General features: G+C 44.5%; 1 protein-coding gene across 3 annotated transcripts in view; it reads right to left on the reverse strand.

Moving 5' to 3' along the window:
- Positions 1 to 679: 679 nt before the first annotated feature.
- ST18 (ST18 C2H2C-type zinc finger transcription factor) overlaps positions 680 to 15,225 on the reverse strand; it is a 108,599-nt gene continuing 94,053 nt past the window's right edge. The window contains exons 19-22 of one of the 3 annotated variants that reach the window (XM_042972950.1): positions 11,456 to 11,544; positions 5,945 to 6,048; positions 3,640 to 3,783; positions 680 to 937 (exon numbers count right to left, since the gene is read on the reverse strand). In XM_042972950.1, coding sequence (XP_042828884.1) covers positions 797 to 937; positions 3,640 to 3,783; positions 5,945 to 6,048; positions 11,456 to 11,544 — 478 coding nt within the window. In that variant the 3' untranslated portion in view covers positions 680 to 796. Of the gene's footprint in view, positions 938 to 3,639; positions 3,784 to 5,944; positions 6,049 to 11,455; positions 11,545 to 15,225 lie in introns of those variants that run through there. The other 2 variants (XM_042972951.1, XM_042972952.1) reach the window with 2 other exon arrangements.

Consider the following 15,225-nt stretch of genomic DNA (forward strand, 5'->3'; position numbering starts at 1 on the left):
AAAAGCTTATGTTTCTTTAAAACATGTCAAATAAATAATCCATAGTAACTAAGACCGTACAGCCAAGTCGAGTACTTTGCTGATTGCTCTATTTAATTATTGCTGACAAATTCTGAACAGGCGGTGTTTCAGTACGCTGTGCTTCTGCGAGCGCGCATTTGCCACTAGTGGGCGCTATTTATCTTATTTCTTCCCCGCTCCTCGCCGCAAGCCCGTTTACAAATACAAAAGCCAGTGAAAGGGGGGAAAAGAAGTGCGCAATAAAAATCAAACCGGACCATAGTGCAGTCCTTCGCCAAGGATTTCCTTCTTGCTTTTCAGTTTTCTCATTGAAACCCAGCAAGATATGTGATGCGAGAGTAGCCTTTCTCTTTAAACTCTATCGGAAAATAAATTAATAAACACACTTGTAAAAATATGGCAGACTTCAAAATGCAGTTAAAAGATAAAAAACTCTTTGATTAGAAATAAATAAAATATAAAAATGTCACATTTATTTTACATATACTTTACAAAAACAAACAAAAATAACCCAAAAGAGTGCAATGAAGAAATAAAATAAAAACATATGAAAATAAATAAGATCTAATATTTGACTGCATTGCTTTTAATCCACAGTCTATCATAGTTCTTCTCTCCTTTTTATGTCAGCTGGGGGGGGGGGTGGGGATTAGTGCAATGTTGCAATCGTAAATGCAGTAGGGCCACCCGCGCGCCTCCGCAGCACAGGGGCCCCTTCCAGATCCGGCTGTGTTCCTGCTGTTTGCAATTTCTGTTGCCCCGCAGCGCTGTGGTCCTACACATGGATGCCCTTCACTGCCTGTTTGATACTTTCCAGCAGAGCTTTGCATTCTGGGGAAGAGTCCCGTTCCAGATTGCTGTACATGTCTGTCAGTGTATTTACATATGCTTCAAAATTCTGCTCGCTGATAGGTCCCTAAATGAAGACAAAACACATTGAACGAATCAGAGTGATTGAGGCTGGGACAAAAGGAGGACCGAGTAACACAAAGGGTAGCAATGGCCCCAGAGTCTGAGAGGGAAGGGAAGGGTGCCCGTGGCTGCACGGAGGGTGTCGGGATTCACCTGTTCCGTCTTTACTCCGTTAATGGGCTTGATGTGATGGACTGTCCGGAATTTTGTGCTCAGCTTGGAGCCACACGAGGTGGATGTGTAGCTACTGGGCTGGGCCCCTCGAAGCTGCACAACTTCCCTCCAGACGCAGCCTCAGCAACTGCACACGCTCGGCACAGCCCAGACTCCCTGTTTGCAGAAGGTGAACGTCCGAGGGGCTGCGGAGGAATGCTTTGCGGGAACCGGGTGGTTCCTGTGGCAGCACTGGGCTGGGATTGAGGGCTAAGATCGGAGCAAGTTGCTCACAGACCGGGTGGAAATTGTTCCTTTTTCATCCTCAGACGCTTTTTTGTCCATTTTCCCCTCGATGCATTGCGACATCATTGTAATGTGCTTTTTATTTTTCTGTTTCTTTTCTAGGTAGCATTTCAGATTCGCAAAGTCAGGATCTGCTTGTGCCTTATCCTTTTTGTGTGTTTTGGTAGCTCCTTTGCCTAATGGGGTGCTTCACACAGTGGTCACTTGATACATGTAAGTCACACGCGTGCCTGAAGGGACATGGATGACACAGGGGGAATGCCACTAACCGCCTCCTGGTGCCTCCATTTCCCCACATTTTTGAAAATGTGTGACACGTGCTTCACTTGCTTCACAAAATGCTTGGAAGAAAGGACTTTTAAAAGGTCTAAATACGGGGCGCCTGGGTGGCTCAGTTCGTTAAGCATCCTACTTGGGCTCGGGTCATGATCTCACGGTCCGTGAGTTCGAGGCCCGCGTCGGGCTCCGTGCTGACGGCCTGGAGCCTGGAGCCTGCTTCGGATTCTGTGTCTCGCTCTCTCTCTGCCCCTCCCCTGCTCTTGCTCTGTCTCTCTCTCTCTCAAAAATAAAGCATTTAAAAAGGTCTAAATACTATAAAGGATGTTATTGTTATCGCTGCTATTTAGAAAGCAGGCTTGCTAAATCTGACGGTTATTTTGTTGTGCTGAGCAAAGTGTTGATTGATTGATTTGTATGTAATTTATTGTCAGGTTCGCTAACGTACAATGTGCAGTGGGCTCTTGGCATCGGAAGTGCATTCCCGTGACTCATCGCTTCCATACAACCCCCAGCGCTCCTCCCAACAAGTGCCCTCCTCGATGCCCGCCACCCATTTTCCCCACGCCCCGCCACCCCCCGCCCCCTTCCACCCCCTTCCACCCTCAGTTTGTTCTGTGTATTTAAACGTCTCTTACGGTTTGCCTCCCTCTCTGTAACCGGTTCTTTTTTCCTTCCCTTCCCCCATGGTCTCCTGTTAAGTTTCCCAACTGCCACATGTGGGTGAAAACACATGACGTCTGTCTTTCTCTGACTGCCTTATTTCAGCAAAGTGCTGATTTAAATCGTGAATGTCATCTGACGACGGTTTCCTGTTTGCCCTGTGTGTCGTGTGTTTCTTGGAGAGTCTGTAACCCGACTACGACCCTGGCGGCAAGGTGAGTAAAGGCCACACGGTAAAGCCGGGTTCGCCTGGCTCCTGAACCTTGACCAAATTACTCGAACTCTCTGAACTTTGATTTCCTCAGCTACGGAAGGCGAATGCCGAGGCTCAGGCTTTGGTGTCTGCGTGTGTGAACGTGTAGTGTAATCAGCCCTAAATCTCACCACTAGAATGCCTTGTAGACAGCTGTATGGGGTACATGGTCCCTTGTATGGCAGTGATTATTTTTATGACACTTGTGAAGGAAGAACTACTAATGAATACAAATTTCAAGTAGGAATTACACAAACGTTCATAAGTAGTATCCTAATAATATCCAATAATTTACCTTGATATTGGCCATAAAGTAATAATTTATTTTCCTTTGTGTTCTCTATTATTACATTATCGATTTTCTTTTTTTATTGTCAAGAGACACATTTGGAATTGAGTCGGGTGAGGGCTCCATGCTGGAAAGTGGGGTAAATTGAAGGATTTATTGCTTTCAGGAAACCCAGTCATCTTTTGTCATTAAACTGCTGCTTCTTTAAATCATTCTGTATAAAAAATTTGCAGCTTTAAAAAACTTGTTCTAAAAATGCACGCATTAATGAAATGAAAAGCGTTCAACAATGCAGCCTCTCTTCCAAATGTGTGTTTTATTTATGAAAATGTGATAGAAACCCGTTATCTCTGCATTTTAAATAGCTGCCAAAACTCAAACACGTTTCGGTCTTGAAAGGATGTCTTGCTCCCTTTTTTATTCCATGGGAGAACTGAAGTATGTTCTTCATGCTTGGCAGGAAAAAACCCCACCAAGTTAAAAAACTTTTTTTTTTTTTTTAAATGGTTCTTGAGTTGGGTGGCTGGCTTAAGCTTTCCATTTGGAAACAAACTTTTAGTGAGGGGGCTCTGGCCTCCGACATTCATCTCACATCGTAAAGCGAGATTTGAATCGGCCGCCAACTCTAACACCACGCTCCGCCTTACTGTAACTTGTGCGTATCCGCCACGGTCCCCGGCGGGGAGGTCGTCGCCGGGCAGCGGCCGTGGCCGTGGCCGGCAGCCCGGCGGCGACCTTGCTTGCGGAGGTGCCGCCTCGGACTTACCATCTGCGGGAGCTGGATGTCCGCGAGGCTGGAGATGAGAGCTTGGCTCAGGCCAGCCAGCTCCTTGAGCAGGCTTTCGTTGTTCTGCTCTATGAGCTTGTTCTCCTCCTCTATGGTCTTTAGGTTGCTCTCCATCGAGGTGATCTGCAACGGAAAGGACCTGGGGTAGGAGCGGCTGATCTGGGGGAGCGCGAAAGGCTTGTCTCCCCGGGGGAAGGGCACCTGCTCACCCTCACTGCCAGGGAGCGCGTGCCCCCCAGCTTCTCCTCACCAAACCGCAACCCATGCGATCACTCTAAGTCTTGGGATCACATCGCCAAGTTTACATCTCTAGCCCGGACTTCTCCCGTGAGTCGCCATTTCCGCCTCTCCACGTGGCCGGACGGTGGCCGTCTCCAGCTCAGCAGGTGCAAGAGGGAGCCTTCGCGGCTTCCCCCAATCCCGCTCCACACGCAGTCCTCGCCTACCCCGACGGTAGCAACTTGAACCTCGCTCAGACCTTCGAGGTGTCCCTGAAGGCTCTCTTTCTCTCTCACTGCACACCCGCTGGGCTCCTCCTTCGCAGTCTCCAAGATGGACACCGTCCCCACCTGCACTGCCGGCCCCTGGGTCCACCCCCTGGAGTGACCGTGGATGCCTTCTCGCAGGTGGCCCTGCACCTGGCTTGGCCCCATGCAATCTCTTCTTGGCTCGTCTTCAACAGTTACCAATACCAGTCTCTTCAAATGTAAGCCCGAAAATAGATCAAATATGATGGATATATTGATTGATACTGGCTCAAAACCCCGTAATGGTTCTGCATTAAAGCCAAAATTAAAACCAATGGTTCTGGGGCACTTGGGTGGCTCAGGTCATGATCTCACGGTCTGTGAGTTTGAGCCCCACGTGGGGCTCTGTGCTGACAGCTCGGGGCCTGGGGCCCGCTTCGGATTCTGTGTCTCCCTCTCTCTCTGACCCTCCCCCATCCATGCTCTGTCTCTCTCTGTCTCAAAAATAAACATTAAAATAATAATAATAATAATAATAATGATGATAATAAAAACCCAATGGTTCTGCAATAAAAACCAAGCTCTTTAAACGGGCCTAGGATGCTCCATGGGTGACCTCTCTTGGGATCCCCGCCTCGATCACTCATCTGCACATGCTCCCCTCTGCTATTTCTCAGAACTCTGGGCCTTCTCAGGATTTAGGGTTTTTGCACTTGTAGTTTTTACGGTTTGAAATGCTCTGCCCCCATACCTGTTTGACGACCCTCCTCAGCTTCTCAAGTCTTTGTCAACACATTTCCTTCTTCCCAGGCCCAGGTTAAAATCTGGCCACCTCTCCCTGTCCTCTTGTCTCACACAATGTAATTTGTCACGTACGATTTTTTTTATCCTGTATCTCCCCCTTCTAGACTTTAAGCTCGTTGAGAGCAGAGGTCTTGCTTGCTTCACGAATGGTTCCCAAGAGGAGTCCCCATGATTTGTAAACCAATGCGTCAAGCTCTTTTGTATACCTGCTAGCTATTAAAGGAAGATTATAAAACTGGTCACGGTGGCTTAGGAAACCAAGTTCTGTTCGAAGCCACAGTGAGTGAGGACTTCTGAGAGTCAGTAACCAGAAAGGCCCTAAAACCCCATGTTTCAGGAGAAGACAGAAGGGGGGAAGAAACTTCTGCCCAGGCTTTGTCTCATTATTCTCATCCCTCTGCCTTGCTGCAATATGGTCATTATTCATGTTTAAAAAAAAAAAAATCCTGGACTGAACTTTTAATTTCCATTTGGATACATTTAGTCAGGGGGTGGTGCAGACATAACACAGGAGACTACAGAACTGAGAAACTGCTTGGGTTTTTTCAGTAAACACTCTGTCCAGGAAAATCTCCAGAAAGACCTGTTTCTAACAAACACACGTTCAGAGGTGTTCCAGGAAAAGTAAATGGAAAAGTTGCTCTGTTTTATTTGAGTTTTGAATAAAACTAAGTCTTCTTGTATCTTTTCGTGACAATTTTTCTAAATCACCATGTGTTCTGCGGGACTCTAACTACAGGACGATCGGCTTTGCTTCTAAATCCTTTAACGCACCCAAGACAAACGCACGAGTAGCTTTGCCTCCAGCTACCAAACCAGTGGTGGCCCGGGGTGACCGACCTACCTACCCAAGCTTTGCAATATGGTGTCACCGAGGCACGCTCAGTGTATTCATGGTAAGGTAACGGTTTATCTTTCATCACAGGGTTTAACTGTTCAGTGTTTTGCCCCCACTAATGGTCGTGATCACTTTAAAGACAAAGAATAGCTTTCTGTCGTTTTGTTGTTTTTACCTGCGTCTGGAGTTTCATCATATCTGCTTCAATTTTAAGGTTGGATTCATTCAGTTCTTTTATTTCTTCATCCAGGTGCCGAATTTCTTCATCACTCTCTATACCTACAAAGAGTCAGACCCTCTTGAGTGCAAACGGAAATGTGAGACAATGAGAATACAAGTCATTTTATGTTTCGTTTGTGGTTTGCTAAGTGAGAATTAGACGTTAATTTGACATGCTGAATTTTTACCCTGACCCATATCCAAGATTCTAAAAGAGTGGGTTCCAGAGTTACAAGATGGGATTTCTTTGTGAGACGAGGGAGTAGAAAAGAGCTTTTTCTACTTTTCTACATTTCTACATTCTGCCCTGGGGTTCCTACCCTGGAAAAGAGTCCCTTGTCCCCTGAAGGTGAGCCTCCCATGCTCTGCGCCCCAGCAACTCCATTCCCAGGTCCACACCCGAGACAAACGGCCGCCTGTGTGCGATGGGAGGTGGGCATGAGACGTATGCGGCACATTCACAAAAGCCCAACCTGGCAACACATGGCACGCCCACCAAAAACAACTCGAACAACGCTTACCAATATAATGTTAAAACGAACCCGTAAGCCCTGAAGCTTTCCACAAGGCAGGAAAAACCAGGTGGCCATTTTGTGGGCACGTACTGCCTTATTGTAAGGAATTAAGTGCCTGAATCAAAACGGGCCAAGTGGGCACAAATGAAGGGAGTACTTCACGAGATCGATCTAACACTGGGCTCCGAGATTCAGTAAAGAAGAAAAGCGAACCGACAGCTAAGATCCCGGCAGTTGAGGACCTCGATCGTTTTGAATATGAGTCAACCGTGTGACACGGCTCCTAAGAAAAAATACACAATTCCCCAGGACCACACTAATGGTTCTGTAACATCCGGGATACGGGACTCAGGATTTATTCTGAACTGGCTGGCTGCACCTGGAGAATTCCGAGCACCGAGCTCAACTGGTTGCTACCCTAGACAGGATCTTCTTCAGACAACTGGGTCTGAAATACTTGATTTGGATGACAGCAGGAAGCGCAGATTCCCAATTAAACATGTTACGAGGGCTCTAAGCACTTGGCGTTTTTCTGATTTCGGCAGACGAAAACTTCTATTGCTATATTTCTTTGTCAAATGGTTTTTCCTTTCTGTCTCTGTGGAATAAAATTCCACTTCAGAAAATGGCATTTTCTTACATAGTATCTGGGGAGGCAGACCCTAAGTCTGATAAAAGATGAAGACCTGGGAAGGAAACACAGGCGGTGCTTTGAGAACCCTCACTGGGGAAGGCTCTTTTAATCTGAGCCTTTACTACTACAAACAAGGCAGGCCCATGAAAAGCTTGGGACCCGGGTGGGATGAGCATCCCGGGGGACGGAGTAGAAGGCACAGAGGCCTGGGGTGGGAAGGCAATGAATGGGAAGGTCTGCTCCCTGGACTGTGAGAAGGCCCCCGTGAATGAACACACGGTGAGTGACGAAAGCAGGCCACCTCACAAAGAGCTTGGGCTTATTCTCGGGCAGTGGAAACCCGTGAAGAGTGTTAAGCAGGGGAGTTGATGCGATCTGGTTGGCTTTTCAAAAGCATAGCTCAGTCCTGAGTAGAGGATGCGGTGAAAGGGAGCCGGTAGAAACCAGGAGACTGGTTAGGAGATTATCCCTGGGGTCCTGGCTCGTCGGATGGCCCTTTGCCCCATGGCAGTGGAAGCAGGGCTGACAGAAGTGCACTCAAATAAAACTTGCAGGTAGGATTTGCAACACTTGTGACGGATGGAAGAAAGGGGATGAGTGAACGGAGTCCTCGAGGAAGACCATCTGTTTCTGCTCAAGCAGCTGGCGACTAGTGGCATCCCTGGGATGAGGAAGGCTAGCGGAATGGCAGCTTCCAGAGGGAAAACCAAGGGTTTAATTTTGGCTGTTAAGTCACGGATGCTTGCGAGAAGTCTCTGACAGCCCCGATTCTCGGTACTGAGATCTAGTTAGGATTGCGTTCCCCTGGCATCCAATGAGAGTGAGAACGCTCACGTCTCTTGACCACGATGGGGCCATTTAGAAGATGCCTCGTAACAAAAGGTACGTGGACACCTATGGGAAAGGTATGATTTGGAGATGAGATCTCACAAAAGGGTAATAGCATAAATTCTCCATAATTCCATAAATCCTCATGCAATTAATGAATACATGAACTAATGTTTTCATTACGACTTCTGGGATTGGGGGAGAGATTTTATTTTATTTTGGGGGAGGAGGCATTTCAGCCAATCTTTTTGTAATTTTTTTCCCCGTGAATACATGACTTTACTTACTTGTACTGATCTATTTGTCTGCCCCCCTCCTCTCCGTACCTACGGTCTTTAAGAGCCTCCACCACTGAGTGGAGCTGGGAGGCTGCAGCGGATGAACTTCACACCTGCACTTGCCAGTGTGAACTCACTGGATCCTCTTAAGGATCCCGTGAAGCAGGTGCGCTTATTACTCATTTTAAGGATGGGAAAACCAGGGCATGAAGAGGTTAAGTAGGAAGCGGTAGAGCTGGGATTCAGCACACAAGCTCTCCGGTTCGAGAATATGTTTTCTCAACCATTATAATGCTACCTTTAGCATAGATACTTCATCTGTTTTGAAAGTATCCATAAAATGTGTGCACTGATGTTCTCTGACAGATACACACACAACGGAATGTAGAGTAGAAGTAGGGCCCTGGGGTAGGCCAACTATGTATTGTTAACCAAGGAAGCCATATAAACTTTCCAAGGAGTATTCTGCTGAACTATTCAGTGGCCCTGTTTCTTTAAAGGGTGTACCTGTTTAAAAGCAAAGGAAGATGCTTTCTTTGGATTAAATCTGTGCCTAATATACATAACTAGGGATTACCTAATTTATAACGATATTTTATATTCTGTAAAAATTTATAAGGGATGCATATACGCGTATACAGCAGACATACTCAACTTGTAAGGGGCTTTAAGTAGTTAGAGCTCTATCCAGAAAAGAATGATGTATAACAATATTTAGAACATGATACTCTGCCACACGGAAAGACCTAGAAAGGTCTACTAAGTATAAGAACGTATACGTAGGTCAACCATCATAACTTTTACTTGTCCCACAAAGAATAGAAGGGCAAGCATTTGTTCATGTACAGACATTGTAATTTTACTATCAAGGACTAGTCATGGTTTAAAAAATTAGGGTGGCAATTTAATTATGGCAAGGGCAGAGAACTAAAGACCAATTCTTCTAAAGTGAATGTAAGTGCTTTTGGTGTAGAGCTTCCATGTTTTAACTAGTTTGTCGGTAAAATGCTCCCAACGTGTCCTGCAACTAACCAATTTGCCTGAATGATCTGTACCCAGTTTAACTTCGTATAGCCCACCAGGAGGCTGACAGTCATATGCACTCTTGAGTTTACTGCAATTTGACTTTCTTCTTAGGACCTAGAGAGTGTTGGGTTACACCCCCTTTGTAAGTCATCCAGGGAACCACGGCTGTGTCCAAGCTTCAAGGCAGGGGGCCAGGGGACTAGGGGACGATGCCCCACTGTTATAGAGGACCTCAAATGAACTTATGTCCTCCCTGACCCTGACTTGAACCAGGTGGGGTTTTCTTCACACACAAGTCACTGTGGGTTCTCAGGCTTCCGATGAGCATCAGCCCCTGGCTCCTTAGATTGTGAGGCTGTGCCGTTTCCAATGTCCTGGCCCGTTTGGAATAGAGGCAGATCAGACACTTGTCAATGTTTTCTAGCCATCTTGCTGCTGCTCCGTGTCCTTTGAAAGTTCGGCTGAAGATGCTCAATTTATCAAGCACCCTTCGAAGGACGTGTGTGCAGTCCAGCTGCCCCCAGGGTTCTGTGACCGTCTACCAGGGGGTTTGGGCAGCCCAGCAGAGCCGTGTGCCCCGCACGGCTTCGCTGGAAGTTGCTGTAGTGCCAACAGCTGGGCGTCTTGTTCATTCTTTATCAGGAGCAGCCTGAGACTTCTGTGACTTCCGTTACCTTTACTGCTCAAGGTGTTGCTGGGTTCTTATAATGAAGATTCATGGGAAATGTTTTCTTCACGCACTCAGTTCCCGAGAAACTCTTTGCTCCGAATTTACTTACTGACGGTGTGGTTCTCACAGCGATTATATTCTCCTTTTGCTTTGGCTTCTGAAAAGCCGGAAGTCAAATCCGAGATCCCTTCTGACCCACTGCAAAGTGCCTTGCTTCACACGTTCCTTCCCGGATCCTCAGGCTTGGCCCACCTGGCTTCCTTATCTTTGATCTCCTTTTGTCTCATTTTTTTTTTTTTTTTTGAATTACTTTCTAAGTAGCTTTTTTTTTTTTAATGTAGCATCGCACTCCCTTTCATTTACATATTGTTTGAAATAAGGTGACACGTGAATAAATAAATATTAAACTGTGCCAGTTTCACAGAGAATGTGCTAAGAGGCCACTGAGAAGTGAGGAGTATTTCTAAAGAACAAGGAAGACACCTGGAGAAAGCACTTCCGCTGAGCATCTAAATGTGGGCCAGAATGGCGAGTGCAGCCCCTAACCCCCAGCGTGTCTATTCCTCCCCCAACCCCCTTGGCCTCTTAGCGGTGGCTGCGGGAGGAAGAGCAGGTCCCCAAGGGGCCACTTGAAATAACGCATCTGATGGCAGATGAAAGCCTTAGAGGGAAGTAGGAAGCTCAAAAGTGTTGCCCTCCTTTGGATATTGCGCATCTTCGTTCTAAAAACACACAAGTTAAGAAGATAGAGCAATGCTTTCGAAGAAGTAAAGTAACAACGGTTGCCCCGTTCCAGTCATGTGCCAAAGACACCATCAAATAAATCTCCAACGCAAACACGATTGCTTTGCCATGGTTTCCGGATGCTTTAGAATGATGTTCTAAGGAAACAACACGTGCCTGAGGTAACAGTGATGAGAAATCTTGGGGCAAGCGCTCAAGAATCAAAGGGAAATTGAAGGATCCAAAGACAGAGCTCAGAAACTGCATCTATTAACTTTGATGAGGCGTTGACACTAGGGAAATACAGATACAGATTTGGATATAAATTTAAATCATCCAGATTCATCATAAAAATATCATTCTGAGTACGGAACAAAATTTGAGGATTCAAAGATAAATGCCAAAAACTGTATTTCTTGAAACTTAATAGAAGACTTATACCGGGAACGCGCGCACGTGTGCGCATACACACACACACACACACACACACACACACACTAGTGCAAAAGCTGTCGTTTTGAGCACTGGGAAACAAAAGTTCACCCAGTGTTTCCTAATCCCTTGAATAGCATTGCTTGATTTTCCGTTGGAGATCCTTACTAAGAAGGAAGGGAAAAAACCCAAGAAATTGTGTTTTAGACGAAGTTATGGCTTTAGTTCAAATTCAAGGAAAGCTTCCTTCTTGTATATTAAAATCGCACTTCCCACTTAGAGAATCCTTTGGCACGAGAACACTTTGGGGAGCCGGCTGAGACCTTGGTGGGGACGGCGGCCTTCAGCTCTGTGCTCTTACCGCCTGTCGCTTTGAGTTTGATGGTCATCAGTTCTTCTGAGACCTTGCCCTTTTTGATGGCTTGTGCATTTAGAGGACATCCAGATAAGCTGTGAACATGGAAATTATACCAATGTGTGAAATACATATTATTTCTCCCTTTTCACATGCATTGCGTCTTACAAAAATTAAAATTTTGTATTCCCACTTACTGTCTTTGCCTGCCAAGTAATTACATTATAATCTGCAGTCTCTTTGTAGAAATAACATGTAACATCTATGAAAACGAAAGCAAAGTCCCTCAAATAATGTAATAGTGCTTTGTGTTTTTGTTCTTTAAATCAAAACACAAATAGCTACTGCTGATACTATCATTTAATTAATTTTGTTAAAGTTACTATTCTGCATTCATATAAGTGCCTTGTTTTGTAGTGGTCCCTTTATTTTCCATAAATGTAAGACTGTACATATGTGCTACAAATAAGAATTGTTCCAAATTAGTCAAAATTCCATGAATAATACAGCAGAATCTAGTTCCTCCTGTTTCTTATATACTGTAGTCTGATATTTACAGAATGGCTTGAATTAATACACACCCAAAATGATAAAAATAAACAGGTGTAGCGCATACCATTTGGGCATGGGACTGTTTCTAATTTATCCTCTAGCTTTTAAAACGTTAATTGTCATTTAAAAAAATCTCTACTCCGAAAGGAGACTAAAAGGAAGCACTGTAAATATATTCAGATGCGCTCCCTGTGGGCAGTGTCTATTCCTGCAGTGGGGTTTACCCTTTTTCCTTAATAGCTACACCCTTCCGCTATGCTTCTTTTCTTTAATGTCACCCGTTTTATTTAAATTGCACCAAAATGATCATGACAACGTTGAACAAAACTTGTGTCTTATAGTACGTGATGAGACAGTTTTGTTCTTTTAAGCAACCATTAATTCTGTTGCAACTTTGCTATATTTTTAGAGACAGGATTTTTAAGCACCATTAAAAATGGTCACAAATCAGCCACTTCAAATATTTTTTCCCCACAGACATTTGGTTACAATTCGTATATGAAACAATCATTTTCGATCTGAACATCAGGACACTTGGCAGAGTGAAAAAAAAATATTTCTGAAGCAAAGCCCCTTATAAATGTTTGCTAAATGAACATATTTTTAAATGACTTCTAAGTCATTCTATATGGAGATTATGTGAAATATAAAAATAATAGGTATATAATATTACATATAAAAAGAAGGCCATGTGGTTTGCCAAAATTTGCTACGTTATGAAATATTTAGCACCGGAAAAGAAAATAATGAAAAAGCACAAACAGAACCGTGAACTGGGTTTTCCTTATTTTGTAAGCTTCTCACTGTAAAGTGTGGCCTATAAGCTTCATTATCTTTATTTTTTCTGCAAAGTGAGCACAAGTCTGTCTTATTTTATGTCACATAGTGTGTTCTCAGAAAACTGTCATGAACAAGATTAATATTTAGCTGGTAAGGTGGATTTTGAAAGTGACCTGTAAGTCCACTTGTAGTGGAACAGCGATGGCTTTTAAGAGCTCAGGAACATTCTCTGGCCCTGTCCTCTAAACAAACTGCTCTGTTTCTACCGCAGGGCAACACACGTCCAGTTGTAACAGTGGTGAGGAGAGTTGGTGACGCGTCCGCAGCTGTGTGACTTAGAACTAAAGCGTACGGGAAGTTATGAAAGTGAGGATACGATTTCAAAATACCACTTGATATTTTGTATTTTCCAACGTAGTTATATCTTCCAGGGGGTGAAACAAATCTTAAATGTAAAACAATGGGATAGGAAAATACGATCAACGGTTGTCTTCCCATTTGAGGATGAACACGTCCTTCACGGGGTTTCCACCTGCTGCGTAGGTGGAGGCTGGCTGGGGTGTCACCATCACGGTCTGGGCTCCGAGTTGCAAAGGCAGGAGAAAAAGCAGGTCACAATGGTTTTGACCCAGTTTATAAATCTACCACTTATCAGCGCGATGTTAAACTATATCTTCATCTGCCTTGTTAAAGTCAAACAGCAGATGACACGATTTACGTGGACATCACTGTGTATATTAAAGCTCTCAAACAAATTACAAAGTTCCGGCATAGCACTAAATGAGGTCATAGAAGTTCTGGTTCTGAAACTACAAACGTGCATCGTGTGTGTGTGTGTGTGTGTTTTAATATAAAATCATTTGTCTTCTCAGACTGCTATTTTTTTCAGAGTAGAAGTTTGTCATGTAAGACTTAAAGCAAGGTTTTAAAATAGTCTGTAAATACTATGCTGATGTAAATGCATGGGCCAAACTGTTCTCGACCATCCTCTAAGGTAAATTTTGTACTTATTCCCGTTTTGCGGAATGTTAGCATGAAAAAAATGGCAGAATTTACCTTAGAGAACGGCTGGGGGCAAACCGTGTGCGTGAGGCTGGCACACAGAAAGATTCACTGAACACCAAGGAGGGTCACGACAGGGGTGCTGCTGTCCCGACACCGCCTGCAAAAGGGCAATTCCTGAACCTCCCTGCACTTGTCCTCTTCTGTCAGTGGAGGGTAATTGCACTACCTCTGTAGCTCACAGGGTTTTGTAAAGGATTAAAGGAATAAAGCACGTAAGGTACTTAGAACAGTGCTCTCTACTGGAACAGAGCGTGCCCTGAATAGATGTTAGCTATTGTCCGCGAGCGGAGAGAGTACCAAAAAACCTCAGGGATTTGAGGGTCAAAATACAGAATATATAAAAGTGTATCAGAGGTTAAAACGTGCTATTTTAGCATAAGTCATTCTCACTTTAATGAATTATTAATGAATTACTGCATATATATATATATATGTATGTATATGCAGATGTTAATATAATTTTTATGAAAGGGAAAGGAAATCGTCTGGGTTAAACACCATTATGTGCCAGGCTATAAGCTAGGCATTTTATTACGTTAGTTCATTAAATTCTATCTAGAGTAAAGAGAAGCATTCCACCTTAAAGAGAATACGCCAAAGTAAATTCAGTCTCTTAAACCCTTTAAACAGCAAAAGAACTCTCCAGTAAAGAACAGTGAAATCTGAATTATTCATTTGTCTAAACACTTAATTATTTTCTTTCTCCTACAAAGTTCTATCTTGGCATTAATACTGAAGCTTATATTTTTTGACTCATAATTTCCTTTTTCTTATTATGAAACACGTAATATGTGCATTGATACATACAATGTATATTCGCAGTTTAAAGAACACCGTCAAGGTGAACACCTTTTACCTTCAAACATGAAAATGACTTTGAAGCTCCCGGTGCCCTCAACAGTCACCTCTCCTGCCCCCAGAGATCACCATTGCCTGCAGGTGAATGAGGACCTAGCTTTCTAAAATGCAATTCTGCTCCTTGTTTTTAACTTTTTGGAAACAGAATCACGCCACACATATTCTTCAGCATTTTCTCCCACTCAGCACTGTGTTCTAAAATTCACTGAGGCTTCACTTCCTTTTCACCGTGGACGCCACTGCTCACTTATGCACTTGACTGTCAGCAGGCATGTGGGTGGGTCCCAGTTTGGACTTAGGAGGGCAACGCTCCCATAGACATTCTCTGACATGTCTCTGGGCTCCCGTGTGCAGGAGACTCTCCAAGGCCTAAGCCTATCAGCTCGGTGTCTGGGTGGCTGGGGATGTTCATCTGTTCTTTTCTCAGCCTGACTTCCTGAAGGGATCGGCTCGAGCGATTCTCTTGCACCTCTAGTGAGAGCCCCTGTTGCTCTCTAGCCTCACCAAGCCTCGGTGTCATC

Source organism: Panthera tigris, chromosome F2, assembly GCF_018350195.1.
Source record: "Panthera tigris isolate Pti1 chromosome F2, P.tigris_Pti1_mat1.1, whole genome shotgun sequence".
NCBI lineage: Eukaryota > Metazoa > Chordata > Mammalia > Carnivora > Felidae > Panthera > Panthera tigris.